The following is a 26,661-nucleotide window of genomic DNA, read 5'->3' on the forward strand; positions in this document are numbered from 1 at the left end:
TGAGCTGGAGTCGTGGAGACTTGGAGAGAAAAGGAATATCTTGGAGAAAAGACAAGAGGAATAAACTTGGGGAGCAAGTTGATGACTTAAAAAAAGAGGAATAAGTGCATTCCAAGAAAAGGAAAGTTGCACTTAATATTATGGAAGATGTTCATCTCCATGTTGCCTAGGAGACTAGGGTTTCAAGAACATGGAGTTAATGATAAAATAGCTCTAAGGGTCGTTGGGAAAAAGATACATAGAGGCTGATTTTATAGAGAGAGAGAAAAGCCCTTGAGTGTGGTTTTGGTCGTGCTGAAGCAAGTGCTGAAGTACTGACGGAAGAGAGACATAAGCTTTATAGCTTAGGAATCGTTCAGTAGCGTGTGTTAGGGTGTTAACACTAGACGTGTAAAAACTGAATTAAACAGATTTTGTAATAGATTGTTTAAAAGATATTCTAATAAAGCATAAGTATTTGTTTGTAGTGTTTTGCCTCTCAATTTATTTTCTGCAGTACTACTGTGGTGTCTCTTTTACATCAACACAGTATCATTGCTATCTCACATTTTCGTCTGTAATTGTGTATGCCTTACTATATAAGATAATTACTTTAAGACTTTGTCTATAAATAAATAATCTTTTGGAGACAAAGTGTGAACCTTTGAATACTAATAATAATCTAGTAGTGTGAATACATGTGTTTTGAACTTTGTTCACGAACTATTGTCTGAAAAATCAAGTATTGGCATGTGTCACGAGCAAATGACACACGGTCTCGCCACCGCGAAAGAGACGGAAAGATGGGCATTGACCTCGGAGCACATTTGAGCTATAAAGGCCCATGAAAATCGGCCCACCGACTTACCTAATTAGATGGACCTACCAGATTCTTCAATGCATCAAAGCCGTCCATCTTAAGAAAATACACTCTAACCACTCCAGATCTCATAACTAAACCAAACACAACAATGGAACAAAAAGTTTGGTCAGAATTAATAATGTCTGCATCTACTCACCAAGTTACCAACTTTTTTCATTCACATATACAAACAAAATCTATAGTTATTTTAGCTATTAATAAAATCGAACCATTTGATTGGTGACTAGTAAACAAATTTTGATTATAAAGTTTTTTTATTAGTGTCGTTACTATTGTATCACAGGTAAACACAAATAAATAATCCTTGACCAAAAAGACAAAAAATTAAGACGGAAAAATCGATAAAAAAAGTAAAATGTGGGGGCCATCCTACATTTTTCTCCAAAACATTTCTTTCTTTACTCCTTTTTTGAAAATTAAAAAAATCTTTTTTTTTCTTGCTTCTTTTTAAATGAAAATGTTTAAAAGAAAGGAAGAGAGAAGGGTCTTGGAAACTTCATGGAAAATCAAAACCAGCTTTGCATTAACTACACAAAGCACCTATAAGTACAACCACGAGCCGAGAAAACATAAGTAAAAAAGAAATATTAAAATACATACAGAGCTCACGAGATTCAAGCAATGGCAAACATTTTCCTTATCGCCAGTGGATCAAGATCAAGAACAAGAAGAGAAATTAAATCAAAGAACCCTGAAGGAAAGAGATCAAACTCCAATCCCAATTCAAACTCAGACAATAACTTCTCATGCAAGAAGCACACGAAACACAGACAGTCTCCTGGAGTATGTTCCCTATGTCTCACCGAGAGGCTCTCTAAGGTAGAGTATTACGACTACACTAAGAACGCAGCTCAAACGGCGTCATCAACAGCATCATCTTCCACATCGGTCTCGTCTTGTTACTCATCTTCTTCGGTCTCTTCTTATTCGTCTCCATTGCAATATCGGTACAAAGAGAAGAAGAAGGATGGGAAGAAACACAGCTTGTTTAGATTATTGCTTGGATCCATAGTAGATTAGATTTTTTAAATTTATTTTCAAAGTTTTTTATTCATACTACGAGTATATTCCTTTTGCGTATTCATTCTTGGTCAGAGAATCAGTAAAGTTGCATAAGATTATAACTAAAAAATTGGATTTTAATATTTTAAATCTTGATGTCTATGACCCAATAAAGGAAGTTCAAAATTACACATCTTTTTCTAATGCTAATTTATTATGAAGTTATAGTTGTTAAAAAATTTACATAAATGATTTTATAACCGATAATTATATATGTTTTATAAATCTGCATGCACCAAATCAAAAGTCTTATGAAAATCTATGCAATAAATCATTCTTTTAAAAACGAAATTTAGGCTTTTTAAAATAGAAATATTAATGAACTTATTGGACTAAAATTAACGAAATTCAGAGCTTGTAAATCAACCACATTGCGTTACTTCAAACTTGTAAATTAACGAAGTTCAGAGCTTCTACGAAAATTTACAAGTCTCTGGTTGTAAACTATGTCGGTGGTAATATATTGTACATTTTTTTAATTACAACATAAATTTCGTGTATAAAAACTACTTTTCAGTTTTGTCAATTTTAACTTCAAATACGGTGTTACATCCAAAACCATAATATAATATGATCAAATATTATGAAATTGTTTTCTTAAAAAGTATATTATCAAATTGTTTCCTGTCCAAAATTGTGCGCGAGCTGTGAACATCGTTAATTTGGAAAAAAAAATTACTGCATGTTGTCAGCATATTTAGTGAGATTTTTTTGGGAGTGAAATGTTAAAATTTATACCAATTTTTTTTTTAAAAAAATGTTGGTTACAACTTATTTAAACAAATGAAAAAAAAAACTAAAAACAACCAAAACGCCTCAAAGAAGCCGAATGCTAGAAAAGTCGAACTCAAGCATGGAATGAGAGCTATCCGGTGATGGAAAGGAGAGCAGACGGTCCTGGATTAGGCGGTCTAGAGCGCGTTGAACACCTGCAGTTGAAGTGGTGGTGTTGGTGAAGATTCGAACAACACCACCACTTAACTTATTAATGAATTCAATATTAACATATTTCAATACTGATATATTTTACACATAATTAAATTAATATTAACTAATTCAATATTGATATATTTCGCACAAAATTAAATTAATATACACCTCAAATTTATTCCATAACCCAAGATAGTTGTAGTTTGAAACCTAAGCACTAATGAAATTCTTAATATATATGAAAAGTCCAATATTCTTACCAGTCTTAAAATGTTTACCATGACTGGAAGTCTAAAACATACAAGAATATTCGTAGAGTGTACTTAGGTATGTGATTTTGACCTACGTGACGAGTCTTTTAGTTATTCGACCCACAGGTTCTTGGTTAATAACGCTTCAAATAACTTATTTTTACTCCTATATTTGTATCATCGTATGACATATTGCCCAAAAAAAATTGCCATCTTTGTCATAAACACGTAGGTATGTGTCAGAACAACAGTTGGAAAAAACCCAAATAATTACCTTTCACGTTTCATTCTGTGTAATGCACATTTATGGGATATGTTTAAGGAAATAAAATGCATAATAAATAAATAAGAGTTATGACATGATAGGCTGGCGCATGACTTTTACTCTAGTTGCCAGAAAGAATGTACGGTAAGAGGACAAAGACGTGTTGTACTTCCATATCATATGATTCACTTCATATCACATACAGCTGTTCTAATTATTAATTTAGCCGTACCACTAATGTCTGATGCATACAATCATAAATATTTACAGATAGATGTGTATGTGTTGCGCGTCTTGGAACTTCAAAGATACTATATGATCACCGATGAAGTCCGGTGAAAGTTCTTTGAACATTAGTATACATATATTTTTTTTTTTTTTGTCAACATACTTTGTATTGATGTTGGCCCATAAAGGCATAGTACAAGTGAAGTTACAAAATGGACCATTACCCACACTTACATTCTCGAGATAAAATTAACCCAACAGAAAAAGTCCATTATATTGACTTTTCCTTAAGCTTCGAGAAAAACCTAAGCAGTACACGCGTCCAGCATGTAAAGAAATTCCAACACGCGTCATCCCAAGCTTCATCACCAAGCTTGGATTGTGTGCCTCCTCACGCGCCGCTGCAGCAGGTGGATAATTTTGTGACGCGCCTCCGGCAAATCCCCAAGCTATACTAACTTCGACGCCGGAATCCTTTAACTTCACTTGATTGATGCTTCCTTCTCTATGTCGCCTCTGTCTTCTCCAGTCTTGCATTCTTTACGTCGGATGTGCAATTCACCAAGAAACTTAAAACGATTCACCAACAGTTTTTGTTGAAACACTTGCAATCAGAAGCAAGCTTCAACTCATCTAAAACCGAAGTAAATCATCTAGACATCTTGCAAAGCTCAACTTTTCAACTTCTCGGAAAACTTTACTTATAACATCGAAGCAAAGATTGATTTCCTTAAAGATGAAGGTAGAGGATGACCAACGGGAAGAGGAAGACCAAACGAAAGCAGTAGGGGTATGATATCTTCAAAGAGAGGAAGCTTAGGAACCGATCCAAAGATGGGATTTTTATTATAAGAGTCAAAATGATTCAGAAAAAGAAAGTGATTGATAAACTGCTCTGATCAATTGACTCTAAGCACATCAAAATCGCCTAGCGAAAAGTAAAGTCCGCAACCGGAAGTGAAAATCGATCAAACAGATCGAATATATACAATCAAAAAACAAAAAAAGAGATGGTAACCGGCGGTAAGAACCACCGGCCACCGACGATCGTCCTCAGTTAGGAAGTTTCTAGAGAGAGGTTAGAGTAAAGAAAAGAGATGATTTTTGGAAGAATTTAGTATACATATATTTAATTCATCATTATCATTGATTAGCGTTTTAGTTATATTCGAGCGAAGAGTTATAAATCTAATCTATTAAAACTGAAGTACACATTAAAAATAACCCTAAATTTTTCTAAATATTTACAACTGAATGCCACTGGTCTTAAATTTTTAATTGTAATTAATCCAATAATAACCATATATTTGAAAAAAAATATAAACAGAATCAATACAAACAAATTTGTTAAGAAACAATAACTCCTGATTTTACTCTTCTTTACATATAAGATATATTAATAACATTATTTTTGGAAACAGTTCGGATTTTTTTTAGTTAAAGGAAAAAATAAATTTTTTTAGTTAAAGGAAAAAATAAACATATATATTAATATATATGTTCAATGGATATATATTAATAACATTACCTACGACCCATCTATGAGAAGAAACATTTTTATATATATATATAGATTTATGAATAAGCAAATGGAATTTTATACAAATCATTCAAAATCAAAAGCATGATCTTTTTTATCATCAGCCCCTAATTCCACAAACATCTTTTAACAAAAACCATAAATGAACTATTCTATAACCAAAATAAAAAACCCTCAAATGAACTATTATAGTTCATATCTAATATATAATATTAAATTCATTATCTTTAAAAACATTATAGTAGTTTTATACACATAAGTAGATTTTGTATAATACATATTTCTATTTTACAAACATATATAATTAACATAAAATTTATACACGTAATTAGATTACAAATATTTTGAAACACACAATTCTACAATGTACTGATATTTATATCTTATTCTAATTAAATTTTAACAAGAAAAAAATTAACAAACAAATCTCACGCTTTAGAAGAACATTTTCAGAATCAACAAACGTGCACGCCTAAACAAATTAGTGAACAAAAAAATTAAACCGGTCACCAGACATACATATGCCTAAAAAAATTATTGAACAAACGACAGATTATTAAACTATCAACAATAAAAATTATTCCGCGCTTTAAAAGCGCGGATAAAAATCTAGTTAACATTAACAATCAAGTACGTACAAATTCAAAGAAAACAAATTTGAGCCAACCCAATACGTTTTCTAGAATATGCGTATATATTAAGTTAAATGAATATTCTCGAAATCCCAACCTACGAGTCTATTACTTAGACCATCCTTGTCTTTTTACTTAGACCATCCTTGTCTTGTTTTGTTTCGTCGTAAGATACATTTTACTAGTATTTACTATTTAGTGCCGGTCCTGGAACCCTAGTTTTGAAAAGTAATAAGGTTAATTCTTTGAAGTGCAATATTTTATTCTTCAAATTTTAATTTTCTTCTTATTTATTATTCTTGTTCAATATTCTTCATATTTTAAAAATAAATAAATTAAACATATGCTAGGATCTGGTTTATACCTTTTTAAAATATTCTTCATATTTTAAAAATAAATTAATTAAACATCAGCCTTGATTTATACCTTTTTGTTACCTTTTTACAACTTTCAATATTCATTCTCATTATTTCTGATGTTTCCTTCTATTCCGATTTCTAAGATCTGGTTGTAAAAGTCCAATTAAAATCATCCTGAAAAAAATCCAGAATGCCATATTCAAAGGAAAAATCTATTTTGTAAAATGTTTTTAGAGTTGTACATTTCTATAAAGCTGTTGAGTTTCTGTGCCAATTGGCTTGAAGCCTCGTTATCAAAACGAAATGAACTAATTGGGCCAGATTCTAAATACCCAATCCAAGTACGAAAACTGATTGCCTCACGCAGGTGTCTCACATCGATAATTCTTTTTTTTTTTGGTCTAAATTCTAAGATAATCTAAGATAACATCGATAATTCACAAACTAATCTTTACCGAGGTGTATTGAATTGAGGGTTTTAGGAGATTTTGGGATTTTATTGGAATCTCCTGTTATTCATCAATGATTTTAATTTTTTTTTTTAAATCAAGTGTTACTCAACATGTGATTTGTGTAAAATCACTAAAACTCACTTACAATCTGCAATCTGCTTTACAATCTGCAATCTGCTGTTATTTAAATAACACATTCTAAAAGTTATATCAAATCCACTGTTATTCAATTGAAAACAATATTTAGTAATAAAATTTTTGATACAAATTTTAATAGACTTCATATCCATTTTTAGTTAAGAACATCTCTTGTAAAATAACATTTCCATAAGTGTTATTTGAAGATATTTGAAAATAAATAAATAAATTTATTATGTATACATATATGAACAACATACACGCATAGAGAGTCGAGACTTTGGTTGTATTAGTGTGCTCTCCTTTTGCAATTCCTCCTCACCGAGCCACCACTCTCTTCTCCACATCACCCCCACCTCCTCCTCTCTCCTTCTTACGAGCCACCACTCTCTATCCCTGTCGTTCAACGCGCCACCGACGAGCTCGTCAGCCTGGTTCCATCCTATCACAGACTCATTGTATCCTCATCGTTGGTTGTGGCTTCTCTTCACTCACTGTGTATGATGCTAAAAAGAAGCTCTGTTTCTTCTCTTTTGACATCCACAGTGGCCTCAACCTTCCAGGGTTTGTTCCTCTTTTAATGATAGTATAAAATAATCAAACAAAAGATATATGATTTGAGATTATAACTATCATTTAACAGTTCTTTTTAAACAAGGAGAATTAGAGGTAGTGACTGAGGTAGCTTCAGTAGTTGAGGTTATACAAAACCAAACAATAGAAGAAAGAGGAGTCTGTTGCATATCAAGTGATAGACTAAGCAAACCATTAACATATAATAATACAAACAAAAGACAGCCCAGAAAGGTAGTAATCACAAACAGTAGCGATTGCAGGAAACTGGCTTTGAACACTGAAGCTCCGGATGAGTAAGGTTAGGAACAAGTAACAACCACGTCAAATCCTTTAGTCCATTGCAGCCATTTATAATCACACTGGTGAGGTTTCTCAGTCTTTCCTAGTCAGAATTATGTCCCATGACGTCCTCCCAATCTCCATCTCCCATATATCACAGCTCCTTATGATGAGTATGAGAGTTGTAAGATGATGACACTCGTGTCTGCTGGATATCTCTTGAATCTCATTATTCATCAGTGACATTTTTCTCACAATACTCCAGTCTTTGACTCGTGGTACTTCATGTAGCCCCAAACTGGCTTGCACAACAAATCTCTCCTCTTGCTTCTCAATATCACATGCTAACCATAAAGCCATTTCACGTACCAGATCATGCATTTTCACAAACTTGTTGTCATAGTCATCATCCTCCGTCAATAAACAAGCACGGACAAGGTTATTGATAACTTGGTAACCTTGGTCATATCCACCAATGAATCCCTCGTTTTCCTAACATTCTATCAAGTTGTCTTTACAGTGTAAAAAATGGTGGAAACATAGCGCAATATTGGAGGCAGAACGTAAGCTATCCCAATATCGGAAGAACTTCATGTTTTGTGGCATGAAGTCGAAACGTCTAATGCATCATAAAGGAAAGTGAAGAAGATAGAGTTTTGTTGAATAACTTTATTATTTTCTTGATTTGGTTTGATACAAAGTTGATCTATTTATGCAGGAAATGTAAAACCCTAGAGCACGCACAGGTGTCATCATCAGGTGTCTATGAGATCATCTAAGGCTGAGAATGGATTTGACAGCTCGATCATATGCGCTCCTTCAGTCGTACAAGTAGCAGCTGGCTTGTGTACGCTGCTTTTGGTGATCGTCGACCGTTGAGAGCTTTGTTGACTGGATGATGACAAAACCTTGACATGTTGCTTCTATGCGGAACTTGGGCTTTGAACTTGGGCTTTATCATCAGACGGAATCAGAATGGCCTTGCCCTTCTGTTCTGCAGTGAAGCGTTTTGGCAAAAACCGTGTCGTTTTGCTCACTTGCCGGTAGAGTTCCTATAGCCCCCTCAAACTTTGCGACAGAGGTTCGACGACGCCAAGTTTGGATCGAAAACTTTGGAACGCCGCCGCCGGAAGAGACTTAGTGAAGATATCAGCAAGCTGGAAGCGAGCTAGAATGTGAAGAACAACAAGTGCTTTGAGAGCGACTCGCTCTCTCACATAGTGATAGTCAATCTCAAAGTGCTTCGAGCGCTTGTGGAAAGCTGGATTAGCAGTGAGGTGCACAGAAGATAGATTATCACCATATAGTTCCGGAGTGGTCTTCATGGGAATCCCAAGTTCTCGCATAACAGAGCCAATCCAATGGAGTTCTGTTGCGGTTTCAGACAGTGACCTGTATTCTGCTTCAGTCGAGCTGCGGGAGACTGAATTTTGCTTCAGAGATGACCACGAGATCAGATTGGAGCCAAGGAAGGTGCAGAATCCTCCAGTGGAGCGACGAGTGGAGGAACAGCCTCCCCAATCACTATCACTGTAAGCTCTCACCGCGAAATCTGTTTCACTTGTGAAGTTAATGCCAAGTTTTGTCGTTCCCCGTTTCAGCAGATTAAAATCCGAGACAGACGGGGCGTGCATTTTCTGACATATGTAGTTGACAGAATACTGAATGTCGGGTCTTGTTAATGTCAGGTACTGAAGCTTTCCTGCGAGACTCCGGAAGTATGTTGGATCCGAGAACAGCTCTTTTTGTTGCGGGATTTGATTGAGCTGAGTAGGTAGTGGAGTGGCCACAGGGTTGCAGTCTGACATTGCCGCCACAGCGAGTATGTCCTCAGCATACTGCTGCTGGTTGAGGAAGAGACCATTAGCATGGAAGGTCGCTTGAATGCCAAGAAAGTAGTGCATTTGCCCCAAGTCCTTCATCTTGAATTGCTTGCTGAGTTCATCCAAGAATGTCTTCATGACTGATGAGGTGTTTCCGGTGATCAGCATATCGTCAACGTAGAGAAGAAGCATGATGACATTCTTCCCATGAGAGTAGATGAAGAGAGAGGGGTCTTTGTAACTGTAAACGAACCCAAACTCGATGAGATAGTTGCTGAATTTATCGAACCAGGCGCGGGGAGACTGCTTCAAGCCGTAGAGAGCCTTGTGAAGAAGACACACGTGATTGGGTTTGGTCTTATCTACAAAGCCGGCTGGCTGCTTCATGTAAACTGTTTCATTCAAGTCGCCGTGGAGAAAGGCGTTTTTAACGTCCATTTGTCGAATGTGCCACTTCATGACCATAGCTGTATGCAGGATCATACGAACCGTGGCAGATCGCACCACAGGGCTGTATGTCTCAAGGTAATCAACTCCTTCGGATTGATTGAACCCTTTAGCCACTAGTCTTGAGCGTAGGGACTTGACCGTGCCGTCAGCATTTAGTTTGACCCGATAAACCCATCGATTCCCTAACACGTTTGTTCCCTCTTTATAGGGAACGAGAGACCATGTTTTTGTTTCTTCGCAGTTGCCAATTTCTTCATTCATGGAGGCATTCCATCCAGGATGGCTTAATGCTTCAGCCAGCGTTCGAGGTTCAGTGTATGACGCCTTCTGTGTAAGTAATGCATAACGCGGGTTTGGTTTGACTATTCCATCCTTAGCTCTTGTGATCATTGGGTGAGATGTTGATGGTGTAGGAACTCCAACTGATGCTGTCCTGCCTTGCGTAGGTACATAGCTGTTGCCTATAGAAGCAGGATCTAAGCCTGACGTACACTCAGAACTATGTCCCACACAAGGAGTAGAACCAGTAGAGGAGGCTACAGACGACGGAGAGGCTGGAGTTGCGGTTGTGGAGGACAAAGGTGGAAAGTCTGAAGCTGTGAACAGAGGCGCTTGCATGAATTCTTGCGGAGGAGCAGGAGAGAAGGGTGGAGCAGCGGGCTTCGAAACAACAGGTGACACAGGCAACACACTCTTCTGCCAAGCCGTAGCTAAGGGAGTCTTGGGAGAAGGGTGCAGCTCTGAGTATTCTTTGCTAAAGGGAAAATGTTTCTCGTCGAAGATAACATGGCGCGAGATATACACTCTTCCAGTAGCAGGAAGTAAGCATCTGTATCCTTTATACTTTTCATTATAGCCTAGAAAGACACATTGTAGAGATCTTGGATCAAACTTGTGATGGCCATAGTCTCGGAGCATTGGATAACAAGCACATCCAAAAACTCTAAGTGATCTGTAATCCGGCTTTCTCTGATGTAGTAGCTCGTAGGGACTGTGAGAGCCTTCAAGAGCCGTGTGAGGTAGAAGGTTGCTGAGGAAATTAGCAGTGAAGAAGGCTTCTACCCAATACTTCTGAGGTAATTTGCTGTAAAACATCAGCGAGAGACCAAGTTCCGTTATTTGTCTGTGTTTACGCTCTACTAAGCCGTTTTGTTGTGGCGTGTAGGGACAAGAGATATGCTGTTGGATTCCAGAGGTTTGAAGAAGAGTGAGGAAGGGGTAACTGATGAATTCACCTCCTCCATCGCATTGAAAGGTTCCAATGGTGGTTTGAAATTGGTTTTGAACCAGAGTTTAGAACTTAACAAAGGTATGATAGAAATCTGATTTATTCTTCATAGGGAAAAACCAACAGAATCTTGTGAAATGGTCTACAAAGATGACATAATATCTAAATCCTTGCACAGACAACACCGGTGATGGTCCCCAGAGGTCACTGTGGATACGCTCTAGCGGTCTTGTTGCTACAAAGGAGGACGCTTCAAAAGGTAAACGAGAACTCTTCCCAAGTTGAAATGCCTCACAGAGACTCTTGGTGCTTTTATTGATGAAGATAGACTTATTTGCAGATAGTTGCTGTAGAACGTGAGGATTGGGGTGTCCTAACCTCTCATCTGAGGTGGAGACTTGTCGCGAGGAGAAGAACACATGTTGAGGAGATTCTGGCAGCTTATAGAGGCCCTTATTACGGCTTCCTCGAAGAAGAAGCTGTTTGGTTCCCTTATCAAACACACGGACATCATCACAATCAAAGACAAATGCACAAGGGTAATCCACAGTAGCCTTTGATACTGACATAAGTGATTTCGCAATATCAGGACACACTAGAACATCAGTGAGAGGAAGAGTACCTGACGTGGTAGCAATAGATGCAGAGCCGGTGTGAGTGATAGGCAGGAACTCGCCGTTGCCAACCATGACAGAGTTAGAGCCTGTGTAGGCCTGAGAATACTGCAGGTGGTGAGGGGAGTTCGTGACGTGAGACGTAGCTCCGGAGTCAGGGAACCACTCGTGACCAGTAGAGTTTGTGACATCAGGAATGCGAAGAGCTGCTAGTGCATTGTGAACATCCTCCGTCTGATAGGTGTTATCAAAACGGTGCCAGCACTTCAGAGCATGATGTCCAACGCGACCACAGATCTGACAAACCGGTCTTGCTTCAGATTCGGAGGAGACAGAGGAGTTGGAGGAGGGAGATAAATGTTGATGAAAGCCTCGGCCTCTCGTGGAGTAGTTTCCTCTGCCTCGACCTCTTCCACGGTGAGAGGTTCCTCGTCCCCTGTTAGAGTATAACACCAAATGAGGAGTAACGGAGCTCTGGCTTGCGTAACTCTGAAGGTGGTCATCATAGCTTGTGAGACGTGGGACAACTTCTTCAAAGGTCGGAGTTGGGAAGGAATCCATAGAGCTCTCAATGGTGGTTTTGATAGGCTCATAGTCTTTGTTTAACCCATGAAGCGCTGCAAACACTTTCATGCGTTCTGGAACGGGACTACCAATGGAGGAGAGCTGAGAACAGATGTTCTTTATTTCCTTCAGGTACTCATCCATTGGCTTCTCAGCTTTCGACATAGTTTGAAGCTTTCTCTGGAGCTCAAACAGGCAAGAGCTTGTGGAGCGGTTGTAGTGGCTAGCGAGAGAGTTCCAGACTTCCAGAGACGTTGAGCAGTCTATGACTACACTGAGGATGTCTTCAGAGAAGGAGCCAAGGAGCCAAGATTTCACCATTTGGTCTGTTTGAAACCATCGGTGGTAATCAGGGTGCGGAGCTTCATCGTTGTTGCCGTTGATGTTTGGAACAGGGATGGTAGTGGGTGGTTGAGGAGTTTGACCAGTAACGAAGCCGAGCAGTCCTTGGCCGTTGAGAAACGCCTCAAACTGCGACTTCCAAAGGATGTAGTTACGATCAGTAAGAGTGACCGTAACACAGTTGGTGATGTTGAAAGAGGGTGGTTTAAACACCTCCATAGCCATCGCATCCAAGGAGCTATCCCTGATGCTCTGATACCATAAAGGAAAGTGAAGAAGATAGAGTTTTGTTGAATAACTTTCTTATTTTCTTGATTTGGTTTGATACAAAGTTGATCTATTTATGCAGGAAATGTAAAGGTGTCATCATCAGGTGTCTATGCTGAGAATGGATTTGACAGCTCGATCATATGCGCTCCTTCAGTCGTACAAGTAGCAGCTGGCTTGTGTACACTGCTTTTGGTGATCGTCGACCGTTGAGAGCTTTGTTGACTGGATGATGACAAACCCTTGACAGGCTGCTTGCTGGGTCTATGCGGAACTTGGGCTTTATCATCAGAGGGAATCAGAATGGCCTTGCCCTTCTGTTCTGCAGTGAAGCGTTTTGGCAAAAACCGTGTCGTTTTGCTCACTTGCCGGTAGAGTTCCTATACATCATGCTATTCCTGCATCGTCGTTTTGTAAGACATGGTCGCTCCAAGAACATTCAACGCAAGTGGTGAACCATGCCACTTTTAAGCTCTTCCATGTCTTTTTGTATAGCCTCAAGATTCTCTTCTAGGCTATGAACGTAATTCTCTAGGAAGCATAAAAAATGGGAAACATTTTTAACACTTGATCAGATGATAACGAAACAGAGGAACGACCTGCCATCATTGAAAAACACAACATAAAGCAACTATTTCAGAAACACTGGCTGAACTGTACTTATGAACTTTATAAAGCTTCGTATTTGATAAGAACTTTGCTCAGAAGAAAATATTATCAGTTAAATATTTTCATTTAAAATCACCTTAACAATTCTAAGATTTTCAGAAAATATCTTACCAAATCACCTATAAATTTTATTTTTATTTTTGAACTTTTACTAAAACACTCAAATCACTTCAAAACTCACATAAATACCACCAAAATTAAAAACTCCAAAATCTCCTAAAATCATTAATTCAATACACCCGATAATTAAAATAATATATCAATTTTGGTTTCAGTTATGTCCTGTCCACTTGAATCCGTTATAAAAAGCCCAAGTAATTATAGCTTGCCCGTAAAAAAAAAAGGAGGTCAATCATTGCCCGTCTGCCCGGGAAAACAATTTCAAATTTGAAAGGAGAGTAAAAAAGAATCAAACGGTCGTCTAATAACGTTAAAATAACCGTAACGGGATCCGATTCTTACCTTAAGTTAACCACACAATATTCTCTCCTCCTTCTCCTCCTCTTTGCTCTTCTTTAAAAGGTACAGTGATCGAGCTCAAGGACTCTGACAATGGCAGATCTGGATTCATATTGCGAATTGAGCAACGGTAAGGTCACTCGAAACTCGTCCCTTACGCATTTCCAAAATGCAGAAGAGTTTTAACACTAGAATCTGGATTTTGATTTGTAGATGTTGTTGACATGGAACAATCTAGCGATCCCGTAGCGTTAGGGTTTCGTCTAGCATCTCCCGATCTAGTAAGCTGTAGCGCTTCCCCTGATATACCTCGAGGAAGCAGGTACGTAGACTCTCCGGAGATCGCTAAGAAGCTCAGATTCTCCACCGAGCTTTCTCTGGAGAACGGAATCGACGGCGGACGTAAAACTCGATCCGTGAAATTCTCGGCGATTAATCAGACGTTTGAGTTTGAGCTGTCTCCTGAGTCTTCATTCGAGCTGCCTTCTCCGCCTGGGAACACGACGACGCCTGTGATGAGTATCAACTCGGGGTCTACGAGCGAGGACGTGAGTGTGGGGGATGTGACTTTCTTGAAGGATGAGTTTTTCAGTGGAGGTGGGACTGTGATGACTGATGATGTTGTTGGCAGCGAGGAGGAGGCTTTGTTGTATCAGACGGCTAGAGTTGGTGATTTCGGTTACACGTTTAAGGCGTTGGATCCTGGGGATTACTTTATTGATCTGCATTTCTCGGAAATCGAGTTCACTGAAGGTCCAGCGGGAGTTAGAGTTTTCGATATATTTATTCAAGGAGCAAAGGCAAGGCCGTTACTGCATTTGAGATTTTTTCTGTGTTTTTGTTGTTCATCACATATCTATTTATTTATGATTTGATTGTTGCAGGTTATATCCGGACTTGATTTGTTTTCGCAAGTGGGAGCAAATACACCTTTTGTGATGTCTGATCTAAGGATGCTTGTTGGTGTGGAAGGAGAGTTATCTATACGGTTAGAAGGAGTGACAGGAGCCGCAATTCTATGTGGCATTTCTGTTAGGAAGGAGGCAACGGCTACTTGTATGTTGCTTTCTAACCTTTTTGTGTCTTTGACTAGATTTTGAATCTTCCATATGGTGACTGGGAACCATAGAACTACTTACTTGGTTATTCAAGCTTCAGGTTTCTCTTTCAGATGGTGGAGACACTGGAGTGCTAGCGGTGAAAGGAAAAACTGACACTGTTCTGTCTCTGCCTCCTCAAGTGAGATTCCACAAGCTTGAAGTTTTTTCAGTTTAGTTTGAGTGTACATAAGTTCTGCAGATTGTTAAAATGTCGTACTATTTTTTTAGGAAAATGTGGACTGCGGTACGGAAGAAGAGACCCATGAGGTGAGTAGTGACTGTGAGCAGCAGAAGAAAGAGGTGGCGGACATGAAGAGAATGGTTGATGAGCTTAAACAAGAGAATCAACGAAAGAGTAGAGAATGTGAAGAAGCATTGAATTCTCTCCGTGAGCTTCAAAACGAGCTAATGCGCAAGTCGATGCATGTTGGTTCTCTGGGTATGTACACCCTTCTCCTCTTTCTTACATCTTTCATTGCAACCCTGAAAGCTGACATTTCAGTACTTTTTTTTTATATCTAGCATTTGCTGTGGAGGGACAAGTTAAAGAAAAGAGCAGATGGTTCTCTTCATTAAGAGATTTGACAAGAAAATTGAAGGTACACGAAGCAAACTTTAAGAAACTATCAGCAATTGCAAAAATATTATGCCTCATTTTAACGATTCTGGGTCCATAGATTATGAAAATGGAGCAAATTAAGCTGTTGGAGGAGGCATCTACATACAAATCGCTAGTCCAAGATATCAACGTGTTCAGTTCTCACATCCACTCCAGAGGTGTCTTGATCTTTCTGTCATTTGGACACATCACAAGCACTATAAAGAATTTATAAATTTGTGCGTATGCAAATCTGATTCGTTGACATTTGTTTTCGACAGTAAAGCATGACGCAGAATTGCATGAAAATCTCAAAGCTAAATTTGTAGAGGGAGAAAAAGAGAGGAAAGAACTATACAACAAGATACTAGAGCTAAAAGGTTTGTGTTTATATCCAATAGTAACTTTTAGAGGGACCTTCTTACAATGGCAACCTAACAACACAATGATCATTCTTTCCTTCAGGAAACATCAGAGTCTTTTGCAGGTGTCGCCCCTTAAACTTTGAAGAAATTGAAGCAGGAGTGTCAATGGGAATCGATGTTGAGTCAACCAAAAATGGGGAGGTCATAGTCATGTCAAATGGGTTTCCCAAGAAAAGCTTCAAGTTCGATTCTGTCTTTGGTCCTAACGCTTCCCAAGGTGATTTTTGGCATCCAATATCACCCTTTGCTACTTTCCTTGCAGGAAACATCATCTCATAACATGTTGTTTCTTGTTCTTTTTATAGCTGATGTTTTTGAGGATACTGCTCCTTTTGCTACGTCGGTCATTGATGGATACAACGTTTGTATCTTTGCCTATGGCCAGACTGGTACTGGGAAAACCTTTACCATGGAGGGAACTCCAGATAACCGTGGTGTAAATTATAGAACACTGAAAAATCTGTTCGAAATAATGAAAGAGCGAGAAAACCGCTACAGTTATGAGATCTCGGTCAGTGTCTTGGAAGTTTACAACGAACAAATAAGAGATTTGTTGGTCCCTGCTTCACAAAATGCATCTGCAGCGAAAAGGTACATAAGATTTCTAGATAGTTACGCACGCAAGCTCCCTGGTTTTGTAGACTCGTTGATTATAACTTGGTGTTTCAGTGAGGATTATAAGTAACTTTTTGCTGTTTTTTCAAACTGGAATTTGGCTAAATGGTTTCTTCTTAGTTCGACATCCCTTAACTAAAATTCATATCATGGTTCTTTGCAGATTTGAGATAAGGCAAGTGAGTGAAGGAAATCACCACGTACCAGGATTGGTTGAAGCACGCGTGTCAACCATGGAGGAGGTTTGGGATGTGCTGAAAACAGGAAGTAATGCAAGAGCTGTTGGGAAAACGACGGCCAATGAGCACAGCAGCCGATCTCACTGGTATGCACACCTGTTTTGTAGTTCAATTTTTCTCTTCCTTTTCTGGTGATCAGCTATCTAAATGTAGCTTTTCTTCTTTGCACAGCATTCACTGCGTGATGGTAAAAGGGGAGAATCTGTTGAATGGAGAATGCACAAAGAGCAAACTGTGGTTAGTTGATTTAGCAGGAAGCGAACGGGTTGCAAAGACAGAAGTGCAAGGAGAACGGCTCAAGGAGACCCAAAACATCAACAAATCTTTATCTGCTCTTGGTGACGTTATATATGCTCTTGCCAATAAAAGCTCCCACATTCCTTTCAGGTCAATATGATACATTTATTTTCTACTACAATCACCATTTTTCATCCAACTTGACACTTGGTTTGCATTATTTTTGCAGAAATTCAAAGCTCACCCACTTACTTCAGGATTCTCTAGGTACTCAACTTTGTTCTTTGCTTCACCTATGTTACACTTGACTTTTCTGTTATGGAGCTTATGATGAACATTGACTGGTATTTGACAGGAGGAGATTCGAAGACCCTCATGTTTGTACAGATCAGTCCTAACGAGAAGGACAACAGTGAAACGCTATGCTCATTGAATTTTGCTAGCAGAGTTAGAGGGATAGAGTTGGGACCTGCAAAGAAACAGCTAGACAATACTGAACTCCTGAAATACAAGCAAATGGTAAGCTTGACATCTCCATATATGTGTGATCGAATCATTCAAGTGTTGATCTGCGTTGTGATAATTCTTTTTATTAGGTTGAAAAATGGAAACAAGATATGAAAGGAAAAGACGAACAGATGAGGAAAATGGAGGAAACAATGCTCGGTTTAGAAGCAAAAGTCAAGGAGCGAGACACTAAGAACAAAACCCTTCAAGAAAAGGTAAACAATAACTCACCATAACCACAAGAAGAACATTTTCATATTTGCTGAAACCATCACATATCACTTCCTCTGCTAGGTAAAAGAACTTGAATCTCAGTTGCTGGTGGAGAGGAAGCTAGCTCGTCAACATGTAGACACCAAGATTGCTGAGCAGCATACAAAACAGCAGAGCGAAGATGAAAACAACACCTCAAAGAGGCCACCACTTGCAAACATGCTGTTGGGAAGCAACAAGACCTCAAATGAAACAGCATCTTCGAAAGAAACAGAGAGCACCTCCAGCTACGACCTACCTCCTTTACCTAACGGTGGCCTCAAGTGTAATGACCTCACTGAAAAGGAGAACAATCCAGACATGGCTGAGCGGTTGCCGATACCTAAGAGAACAGGAAGATTCTCCGTTGTTCCAAAACGTATTCTACCAGCTCCAGCTCCAAGAAGGAGTACTCTTGCCCCAACGCCATACCTCCCAGTCACATCAACTTCGCCATTAAGGCCATCACGCCAAGCTATTATAACGAACTCGCCTGATGAAAAAAGCGGCACTAACCAAGTCCCCTGCATCAGCCCCAAGTTGCATAAAAGTAACGGGAAGACGCTGAGTAGCATACTGAGACGAAGCATGCAGAAGAGAATGCAAACAAAATCTACCCTGAGACAACAACAGCAACCGTTGAGAAGAGGTGGCATTAATGTCGGAATGGAGAAAGTTCGACTGTCTATAGGAAGCAGAGGGAAGTTAGCTCATAGAGTGCAGCTAACCAATGCTCGTAAGGCAGGTTTAAAAGAGACACCACTGAAACAGACGCAGAAGGAGAAAGAGAGATGGATCTGAAACTAATTAAACTGTTTTTTTTTTCTAATGACCTGATGACGTAAACTTGTTTCATTAAATTAGATGATTGGAGAATGATTGATTTATTATCATCCTCCTGTGTGGTTTGTGGATTTTGTTCGATCCTACTGTATAGTGAGTTAAGCGTTCTTTGTTTTTCATTCAAAGATATGAAATGATTTGGTTTTCATTCAAGAACAGAGAATTTCATAACAATGAAAAAATATCATAAGATTGGGACTTTTGTTTATTTTCAGTATCCTCCAACTGGATTACCAAAGTACATGTTGTGTTGTTACGTACAGGCATAGTGTAAATTTACGTCGAAAAATACCTTAGAAATAGCTAATCAGGGAAGCAAAGAGAAACAAAATCTTATAATATGATTAAAACATTGAAAAGAATCGTCCATTTTACAGAAATAGAAAAATCTCAAGTGTTTGACCCAAGAAAAAAAAAAATTATCAAGTGCATATCTTATAATATGATTAAAACATTGAAAAGAATCGTCCATTTTACAGAAATAGAAAAATCTCAAGTGTTTGACCCAAGAAAAAAAAAAAAAAAATCTCAAGTGCATACGTGATTCTCAGTGGAGCAACCAAGGACCACAGGGACATGTGTCTTGCAACTGTGTAATTCTTGATGCCGTATGCGTGATTCTAATCTCCGAAAACTGAGGATATGGTCCACAAATGATAGACATTGTTTTTACTCTTCCTTGTCTTGGCTTCCTGTCGTTCTCTGGTTATAAATCTTGATTGTGAATTTTCTGTCGTCACTTATTTGTTTGCTTGTAGAAATCATTTTGTGATTCTTGTTTTAGCTAATAATTTAAAAAAAAAAAAATTTAGATAAACGATTGTGGTTATATGTTAGTTCGTCGTGCTAAAAAATCGAAGTTCCGATCAGTTACCGTAGATGGGGAATAAAGAGCCAAAAAAGTATTTAAAGCTGATAGATACCATTGTTAAAAAAAAAAAAAAATTAAATTTTTTTTTTAAAAAAAAAGCTGATAGATACCTTTAGAGCATCATTATCTTAGAGACCCCTTAATTAATTTTTAACAGTATTTAAGTAGTAAATTTGGTTAAGAGATTTAGTTAAGAAATTTCAACTTTTATGTCCTCCTTCATTGCAAAGTCTCTTATTTACGGGTTCTTAAAAAAAAAAAAAAACAAATGAGAGAGCTTCAAGTGATAAAGGAGAGAGCTTTCATTACACAAACCTTAGAGACAACATGCTTTCAAAATAGACGCAAAGCTAATAGAATTCATGAAGCAATCAAATATGTTTGCATGATGAGAAGAGCCGTCTACATACCCGTAAGCGAGCCACCTCTCCAATTTGCATTCCGATAACGCCTCCATCCCATCCTGTAAGCAAAAGATTTCAACAATTTTAAATTCATATTAGCTCTTGTTATGGAAAGAATAACAGAACCATAACAATATGATCAAACCACAAAACATAGGAAAATATTAACTTTGATGACAGCACGTTTACCGATTTGGAAGGAGAAAGGCTTTTGCCAGCGTCCTTTGTGCTATTCATATACCAAAGTCCAAACACACATTTAGGCTTAACGAAATAACAAAATTAACAAGAAAAGACAAAACCATAAAGCAACAATGTGTGTGAGATGATCTTTTTACCTCCAGAACTGCTGGGATGTATCACCACCTTTCCCTGAAACAAAACACAAAGCATTACAAATTACGATTTCGAAACAAAGGGCATATATAGAGAGTTTCAATCTCATACAAGAAACTTGTATTATTATTATTAGATAATTAAGCTTACTACTACAAGAGGTCGATTTATTATTAGATCACCACCAGTTCATCAACAAGTTCTCACACACATACTCACTCTGATCTCAGAACATAAGCCCTAATTAAATAGATTTCTCCAGAAAGTAATCGAACACAAATAGCGAAACATCCAACCAATACCACATCAGCTGAGCAGAATTTTTTTGTAAGATCGATTTTTCCTACAATGGGAAGTTTCAAAGATAAAGAGAGGTTTGCCGAATCCGGTGCAGTGAACGGTGACAGTTTGACCCGGGGCGGGTTTGGGACCGGTCCCGGGTCTGAAGATTTGTTTCTCCGCTCCGTTGCCGGCGGCGCCATCTCTCTCTCTAGCTGCGAATTGGGAGAAACTGAAGAAGAGCTAAGTCGGGGAAGAAGGAGAGCAAAAGTCGTAAAAAGAGACACATGTTCATAAGATCCGTCTCTCGTAGTCTCCAAATAAGAAACGTGTCTTCACATATAAGCTAATTTTCTTTTATTTTAATTCTTAAATAACATAAGAACCCCAGTTAAATACGGATACGGTGGATAAAGATACTCTTAGACTATGATTATAGGTGGTTTCAACAGGGATCCTTAAAGGAAAATGGTGATTTAATTAAATCCAAGCAAAATTAAAGGAGAGTTATCCATCCTTAACGGGGGCACTTTGGTTACCAATTTTAAGAATTACGTGTCAGTTCCACAGAATTTTTTTTTTCTTTTTTTCTTTTCTTTTCGTTTCTAGTTGTTTCGTGTCTTCTCGTTTACTCCGTCACATACGAAGGATCGATACAGACGACGGATTACGACTCCCTCGGCTGAGTCGACGTCTCCTCCGTATCTTCATTTGTTATCGTTACCTTCGCGAAGGTCTTTTCGTTAAAGCTTCGAAAAGCGACGATGGGTTTTGTTCAGCTCCTTCGATCACTGAATCAGACGAGAAGCCAAAACCCATTTACTGGAAAAGTCACGAATCCAACACTCTCTCCTTCACACCTCCGAGGTTCGAAATGTTTTTCTTTACAACAATCGTAGTCTCTAGCTTCGTGTCATTGAAAGTTTGATACTTTTGTCGCTTAACTTCTATTTCTTGTTAGAGATTGGTTTAGTGCTTAGTCTGAGAGAATTTAAAGCTCTTGTATTGCTCTTAACTTCTAGAAGATCATATTGGTGCTGACATAGTAGATATGGAAGCTTAAAGTTCAATTCTTTTGGATACAGATTCGTCTCTTTTATAAAAGGTTGTCCCTTTCTGTATATTTAGATTAGTTTTCTAATTTAAATTTGATACCGAGCATTCTGCATTTGGATGTTTGTTGTAGTTGTTTAAGTGATGAAAAGCTCGTGACTTTTGGTTTCTCTTGTCAAAGCTGATCCACAGACCAAACCTATGGATTCTCCACAGCTCTTGTCAAAATTTATTATTCATCGTTGTTCTACTTTTGGAGAATTGAGTTTATATTTTTGTTCCTGCAGGTCATTTATCAGATTAAGCTACCAGGACCTGCAATACTAGGAGAGGTAATTTCAATTGTTCAATTTGTATTTGTCATCGTGGGTTATGATTGTTTAGTTGGTAATCTGATTCATTATCTTTGACACACTGATACGTCCTTGAATGTGGTCTAGTTCTGTTGCCTGTTAACAAGAGAGGACTGTTACATTCCCCAAAACCTGATCTCTGTCAGAAAGTATCAAGCTTTGAGCTTGATGATTCTCTAGTTCATTGTGTTCTTCCAATATTTGAGGTAATTTAAATAAGTGGGTTCTCACTAGTTTCCCATTCTTCTTCTTCTGATCTGTGCTTATATAGTGGTTTGATCTTTTGTCTTTAAGGTAGAAGATGGAGCAGTTCAAAGAGAGGAAGTTCGCAGAGAATGTGGTAAAGGTTTCACTTCTTCTAAAGCTCTTTGTGGTCACATGGCTTGTCACTTTGAGAGAGAGAAGAGGGTGTCATGTTCTCAATTTTTTCAGGTCAAGATGAGTGTAAAGTCATCAGTCATCAGTCACGGACTTGTGTAGTAATCACTTGTGCAATGCTTACGTACTAACTCTTGTAATCTTGTATTCTTGCAAACTCTTGTAGTCATCAGTCACGAGTTGTAAAGCTTTGTGTCTATATAAACTTGTGAACTCTTGTAGTCTTGTGAACTCTTGTAGTCTTGTCTATATAAACTTTGTATACCAAACTTTTATTCACAACACAACACTCTTCTTCATTCATCACACATCTTTTTTCAAGTTCCTTCTCAAGTTTTTTTTTGAAAACAAGTTTCATAAACAAGTTTCCTTCGACTTGTAAACAAGTTTTATAAAAAAAAATTATCTCATGGTTTCTTTTTTTTAAAACACTTTTGAGGGATCACTTGATGAAAATTTTGATCAAACTTTTGAGAATTTTTCCATTCATTTACCTTTGAAAATTTTTCCATTCAAGCTCGGATTTTTTTTTCGAATTATTTTCGATTATTGTACTAATCTTTGTTATTATGTATTTTTTTAAATCTATGTTTTAAATGTTATCTTTTTATATGTTTTATTTAATAAATAAAATTTTATTAAAAATAAATAATTTTTTTTAGAACCTCTAATTAAGAAACTCTCATTGGACCGCTCAAAATGGGAGTTTCTTAACTAGAGTTCTTAATCTCACTTAAGTATATTTAAAATATTAAATAATTATTAAGAAACCCATTTAAGGATCATGGGATAATCATGCTCTTAGGTTTTATTTACCACACTATTTTTTTTGAACTGTCACATGCACCACAGTTTTAAAACTTAACCGCAGGAACTTCCTATAAATACCTGTACAATGTGTGTTGCTCTCCACAACTCAACTCACTCAAATCCTAAAAACACACACAAAAAAAGAAATTAAAAAATAATGAAGAATCCTTCGGTGACCTCTTTTCTCATCACTCTCCTCTTGTCTGCAGCTGTCTGCGCCCACGGCACTACACAGATCGACGGAACTCCAGTTAAGGTCGGGGAAAAATATTTCATGCTGCCGGTTAAGACAGAGAATAACGATGGAGGTGGTCTTGTTCCAGCCGCCACCAACATACTTCCCTCTTGTCCACTTGGCATCACCCAAACACGTCTTCCGAACCAACGGGGCATCCCCGTTAGCTTCCGATATACAGAAACTATCGACAGAGACTACGCTACCACAGACACCTCTATAAACATCGAGTTCATGTCGATGACTCCTCATCTGCCATTATCATCGGTGGTAAACACAAGAGCCCAAATAGCGCGTTTAAGATACAAAATGTTACGGTAGAAGAACACACTTATAAGTTGACCACCTCATACGGAACCGTTGGAACTACCCCACCGCAGCTACTTGTCACCAATGATGAGTCTAAGACCTTAGTTGTTCAGTTCGTGAAGGCTGATGATGATGCTACTAAGGCTACTTCTCGTGTTGAAAAGTTAGGTCTAAGGATGTTCCCATTCTACTAGTCAAAGATCAAGATCATGAAATGTAAGAATCCTTGAGAACTCGTCCATGGCCATGATTAAATGGGTTATAGATAATACCCGCAGGTATATATGTGAACTCGTCTTTACTTTCGTAAATAAATCTCATGAATTTGTGTGTTTTCAGCGCGTTATGTAAATACCCGCACGTATGTATGTGAACTCTGTCTTTACTTTCAGAGTATAAATGTTTTCCGGCGCTTTACGAGATATGTACCTTTTACATTAAAACGATATCCGATAATCTAGTACTAAATTCTCATGACATATGCATATCACCAATGATCCTAAATCTATTTTGGGTAAACCTAACCTCTGTTTTTAAAAGCTCTGTTCATCAAGAGTTACTAATAAGGTATATATAATATATAGGTTACTTTTACCTCAAGAATCTCTATTCTTCTTCTGTTTTATCAAAATCTTGAGTTTGTATAATGATATTCTTTTTTTTCTTTAATTTTGTTACAACGATGACTATCCATTTGATTCAGCATGAATGCCTAACAAAAAGCTGGACAGCTCAATGATTATTTCACCAAAAAGGAGAAAGCTAAATCCAATACTCTTCTTAATCTACCAGGTTTAGATGATGTCTTAGTTATCTGATCCTCCATTAGCCTCTCCACGTCTGGTCTCATATCATGAACCATTTTAACCGACTCAGAGAGACGGTTGAGCAAGTTCACCAGTGCAATCACCTCATTACGTTGCAGTTGAAGCTGGAAAAAAACAATATTTCAGATAATCAAAATGCTTATGTTCAAAACGATGCATATACACATTAAGAAACTCACTGTTTGGTCACCCTCCTTGTCTTGGTTTCCAACAGAGAAGAATATTTTCAATGCTGTCCCTAGACCCTGAACCTGAAGCTTCCCCCAAAGCCGACATTTTTCACAACCTACACAGTCCATCAGTGCACTGCAAACACATACATAACTTATGGTTAGCCGACATATTAAAGCTCTATGAGTGTGTCGTTTTCAAGTAAACACAAACCTTATATTCCTGAATTTTTTCTGGATCTGCTGCTTCAGTTCAGGTCCACCTTGACCTTGCCACAGCTTAGCTTCATCAAAAGGAACAGGACATGCTGTTTGGAGTTTCGGACTGTACAACAACTGTTTGATCAAGGACTGTGTTTTCAGATCTTCCGCATGGTTCCCTGTGTCATACTCTGCTTGCTCCAAGTACTCTGTTGCCTATACGTTGTAAGAGTCAGTAAAGCTTGTTCAGATTTGGCATTTGTCAAAGACCGACAGAAGAGAAGTTAAAGCACGCAGCACAAACAGATACGTGAAGTACATGTTTCTGACACGGTCCGGATGCCTCAGAATACGATCATACATCAGCTCGATGTTCTGTCCCCACTGGTTGCGTGACTCGTCAAGAAGATAATCACCAGCGATGTGCATGGGGATTGAAGAATGAAGACCTGATATCAGTTTGTACAAAACCTTTTTCTCTGGACATGTTTCTCCAGACGAATCTGCATGTACAAACATCATCACATTACAAGTCTTTCATCTCACAATACTAAAAAAAGCGATGGAGAAGGAGAAACTCACATTTTGGGCAGTTCTCTGAGTATATAGAGTCCCAAATCCTTCTAGCAGAAGGTCCAGTGTAACCAGTTAAATTATGAATGCAGTTAACAAACAAAAAACAAAAAAAAAGAAAAAAGAAAAAGGAAAAATAAACACTTTTACTATGAGAAACTTCACCATTGCGCTTGTCCTTAACTAGTTTTAAATCAGTATCTTATCAATAAAGAAGTTGGAGAAAATTAAACACTTTCGCTATGAGAAATTTGAAACTACTAACAAATGTCATGGTAAAGTGGTTCACTTAAGCCTTTTTACATAGTGAAAGTGTTTATTTTTCTTTTTTCTTTTTTTTGTTTTTTGTTTGTAAACTGCATTCATAATTTAGATAAAAGTATAAATACTATAAAATTTATGAAAAACTTTTTTCTGAGATTCCCCAGCAACAAAAAATGATTTTTGTTACAACCGAAAAACAATTTCGAACATACTATTGGTCTAACTGATAATTATCTCGGGAATACTAGAAACAAATAAGAAAAAATGGATGAGAATAAAATTATGGGAATGATAAAAAATGATAATTCTATATCAAATTTAGTGAATTTGTTCTTTACTTTTCTACAATAAAAAAATGAGAAATAGCGAAAGGAAATAACTATTCTTTATGAATTGGTAAAATTTATCAGGAATATTAAAGAACACATTATTCCTCTTCGTTCTTTTGTCACCATCTATATGTTTTCCAACACAGTTATACAAACTAAAAATCCTAATTTAATTTGGAACAAATTAATAAAATAATACAAACTACACCCTGATCCGCGCGCCAGCGCGGATATGAATTTTCAGTTTTTAATTATTTATTTTATTAAATGATGTATTTGTAATATTCGTTCATATTATATTCATTAAGTAAATATTTTTTTTTTGCATCTTAAACTATCTATTTTTTTACGAATGTGTGATATCATATAAAAAATATAAAAAAATGAGTATAGAGTTAATTAGATAATTTTAAAAACAGAAATTTTTCTTTCGTGTGCGATATCATATAAATAATGATCCGCC

The 26,661-nt window shown here is 37.5% G+C and overlaps 3 protein-coding genes, 1 long non-coding RNA gene and 1 pseudogene across 7 annotated transcripts in view; 4 read left to right on the top strand and 1 right to left on the bottom strand.

Moving 5' to 3' along the window:
• Nucleotides 1–1,410: 1,410 nt before the first annotated feature.
• Nucleotides 1,411–2,007, top strand: LOC106319967. Its single transcript, XM_013758348.1, has one exon. The coding sequence runs from the start codon at nt 1,484–1,486 to the stop codon at nt 1,880–1,882; it is 399 nt and encodes a 132-aa protein (XP_013613802.1). The 5' UTR covers nt 1,411–1,483; the 3' UTR covers nt 1,883–2,007.
• Nucleotides 2,008–13,976: 11,969 nt separating this feature from the next.
• Nucleotides 13,977–18,925, top strand: LOC106319954 (kinesin KP1-like). The gene is made up of 16 exons (XM_013758337.1): nt 13,977–14,120; nt 14,204–14,790; nt 14,875–15,046; nt 15,162–15,229; nt 15,319–15,529; nt 15,613–15,689; nt 15,768–15,867; nt 15,970–16,068; nt 16,154–16,330; nt 16,419–16,704; nt 16,892–17,053; nt 17,139–17,354; nt 17,434–17,471; nt 17,560–17,723; nt 17,801–17,926; nt 18,006–18,925. The coding sequence occupies exons 1-16, from the start codon at nt 14,084–14,086 to the stop codon at nt 18,762–18,764; spliced, it is 3,279 nt and encodes a 1,092-aa protein (XP_013613791.1). The 5' UTR covers nt 13,977–14,083; the 3' UTR covers nt 18,765–18,925.
• A 2,425-nt stretch (nt 18,926–21,350) lies between these two features.
• LOC106319968 lies at nt 21,351–22,783 on the top strand. Of its 4 annotated transcripts, none has more exons than XR_001265654.1 (4): nt 21,351–21,563; nt 22,037–22,308; nt 22,397–22,448; nt 22,535–22,783. It is a non-coding gene; the product is annotated as an uncharacterized LOC106319968 (long non-coding RNA). The 4 variants fall into 4 exon arrangements; XR_001265655.1 differs by having other exon boundaries at nt 22,397–22,442; XR_001265653.1 differs by lacking the exon at nt 22,535–22,783 and having other exon boundaries at nt 22,037–22,081; nt 22,210–22,308; nt 22,397–22,518.
• Nucleotides 22,784–23,381: 598 nt separating this feature from the next.
• On the top strand, nt 23,382–24,313 carry LOC106319966 (annotated as a pseudogene).
• A 260-nt stretch (nt 24,314–24,573) lies between these two features.
• LOC106319956 (endoplasmic reticulum oxidoreductin-1-like) overlaps nt 24,574–26,661 on the bottom strand; it is a 5,126-nt gene continuing 3,038 nt past the window's right edge. Inside the window, exons 2-5 of the mRNA XM_013758339.1 lie at nt 25,303–25,535; nt 25,046–25,248; nt 24,841–24,967; nt 24,574–24,765 (exon numbers count right to left, since the gene is read on the bottom strand). Of these exons, the coding sequence (XP_013613793.1) occupies nt 24,574–24,765; nt 24,841–24,967; nt 25,046–25,248; nt 25,303–25,535 (755 nt within the window). The remainder of the gene's footprint in view (nt 24,766–24,840; nt 24,968–25,045; nt 25,249–25,302; nt 25,536–26,661) is intronic.

This window comes from Brassica oleracea, unplaced genomic scaffold (genome assembly GCF_000695525.1).
Source record: "Brassica oleracea var. oleracea cultivar TO1000 unplaced genomic scaffold, BOL UnpScaffold00722, whole genome shotgun sequence".
Lineage (NCBI taxonomy): Eukaryota > Viridiplantae > Streptophyta > Magnoliopsida > Brassicales > Brassicaceae > Brassica > Brassica oleracea.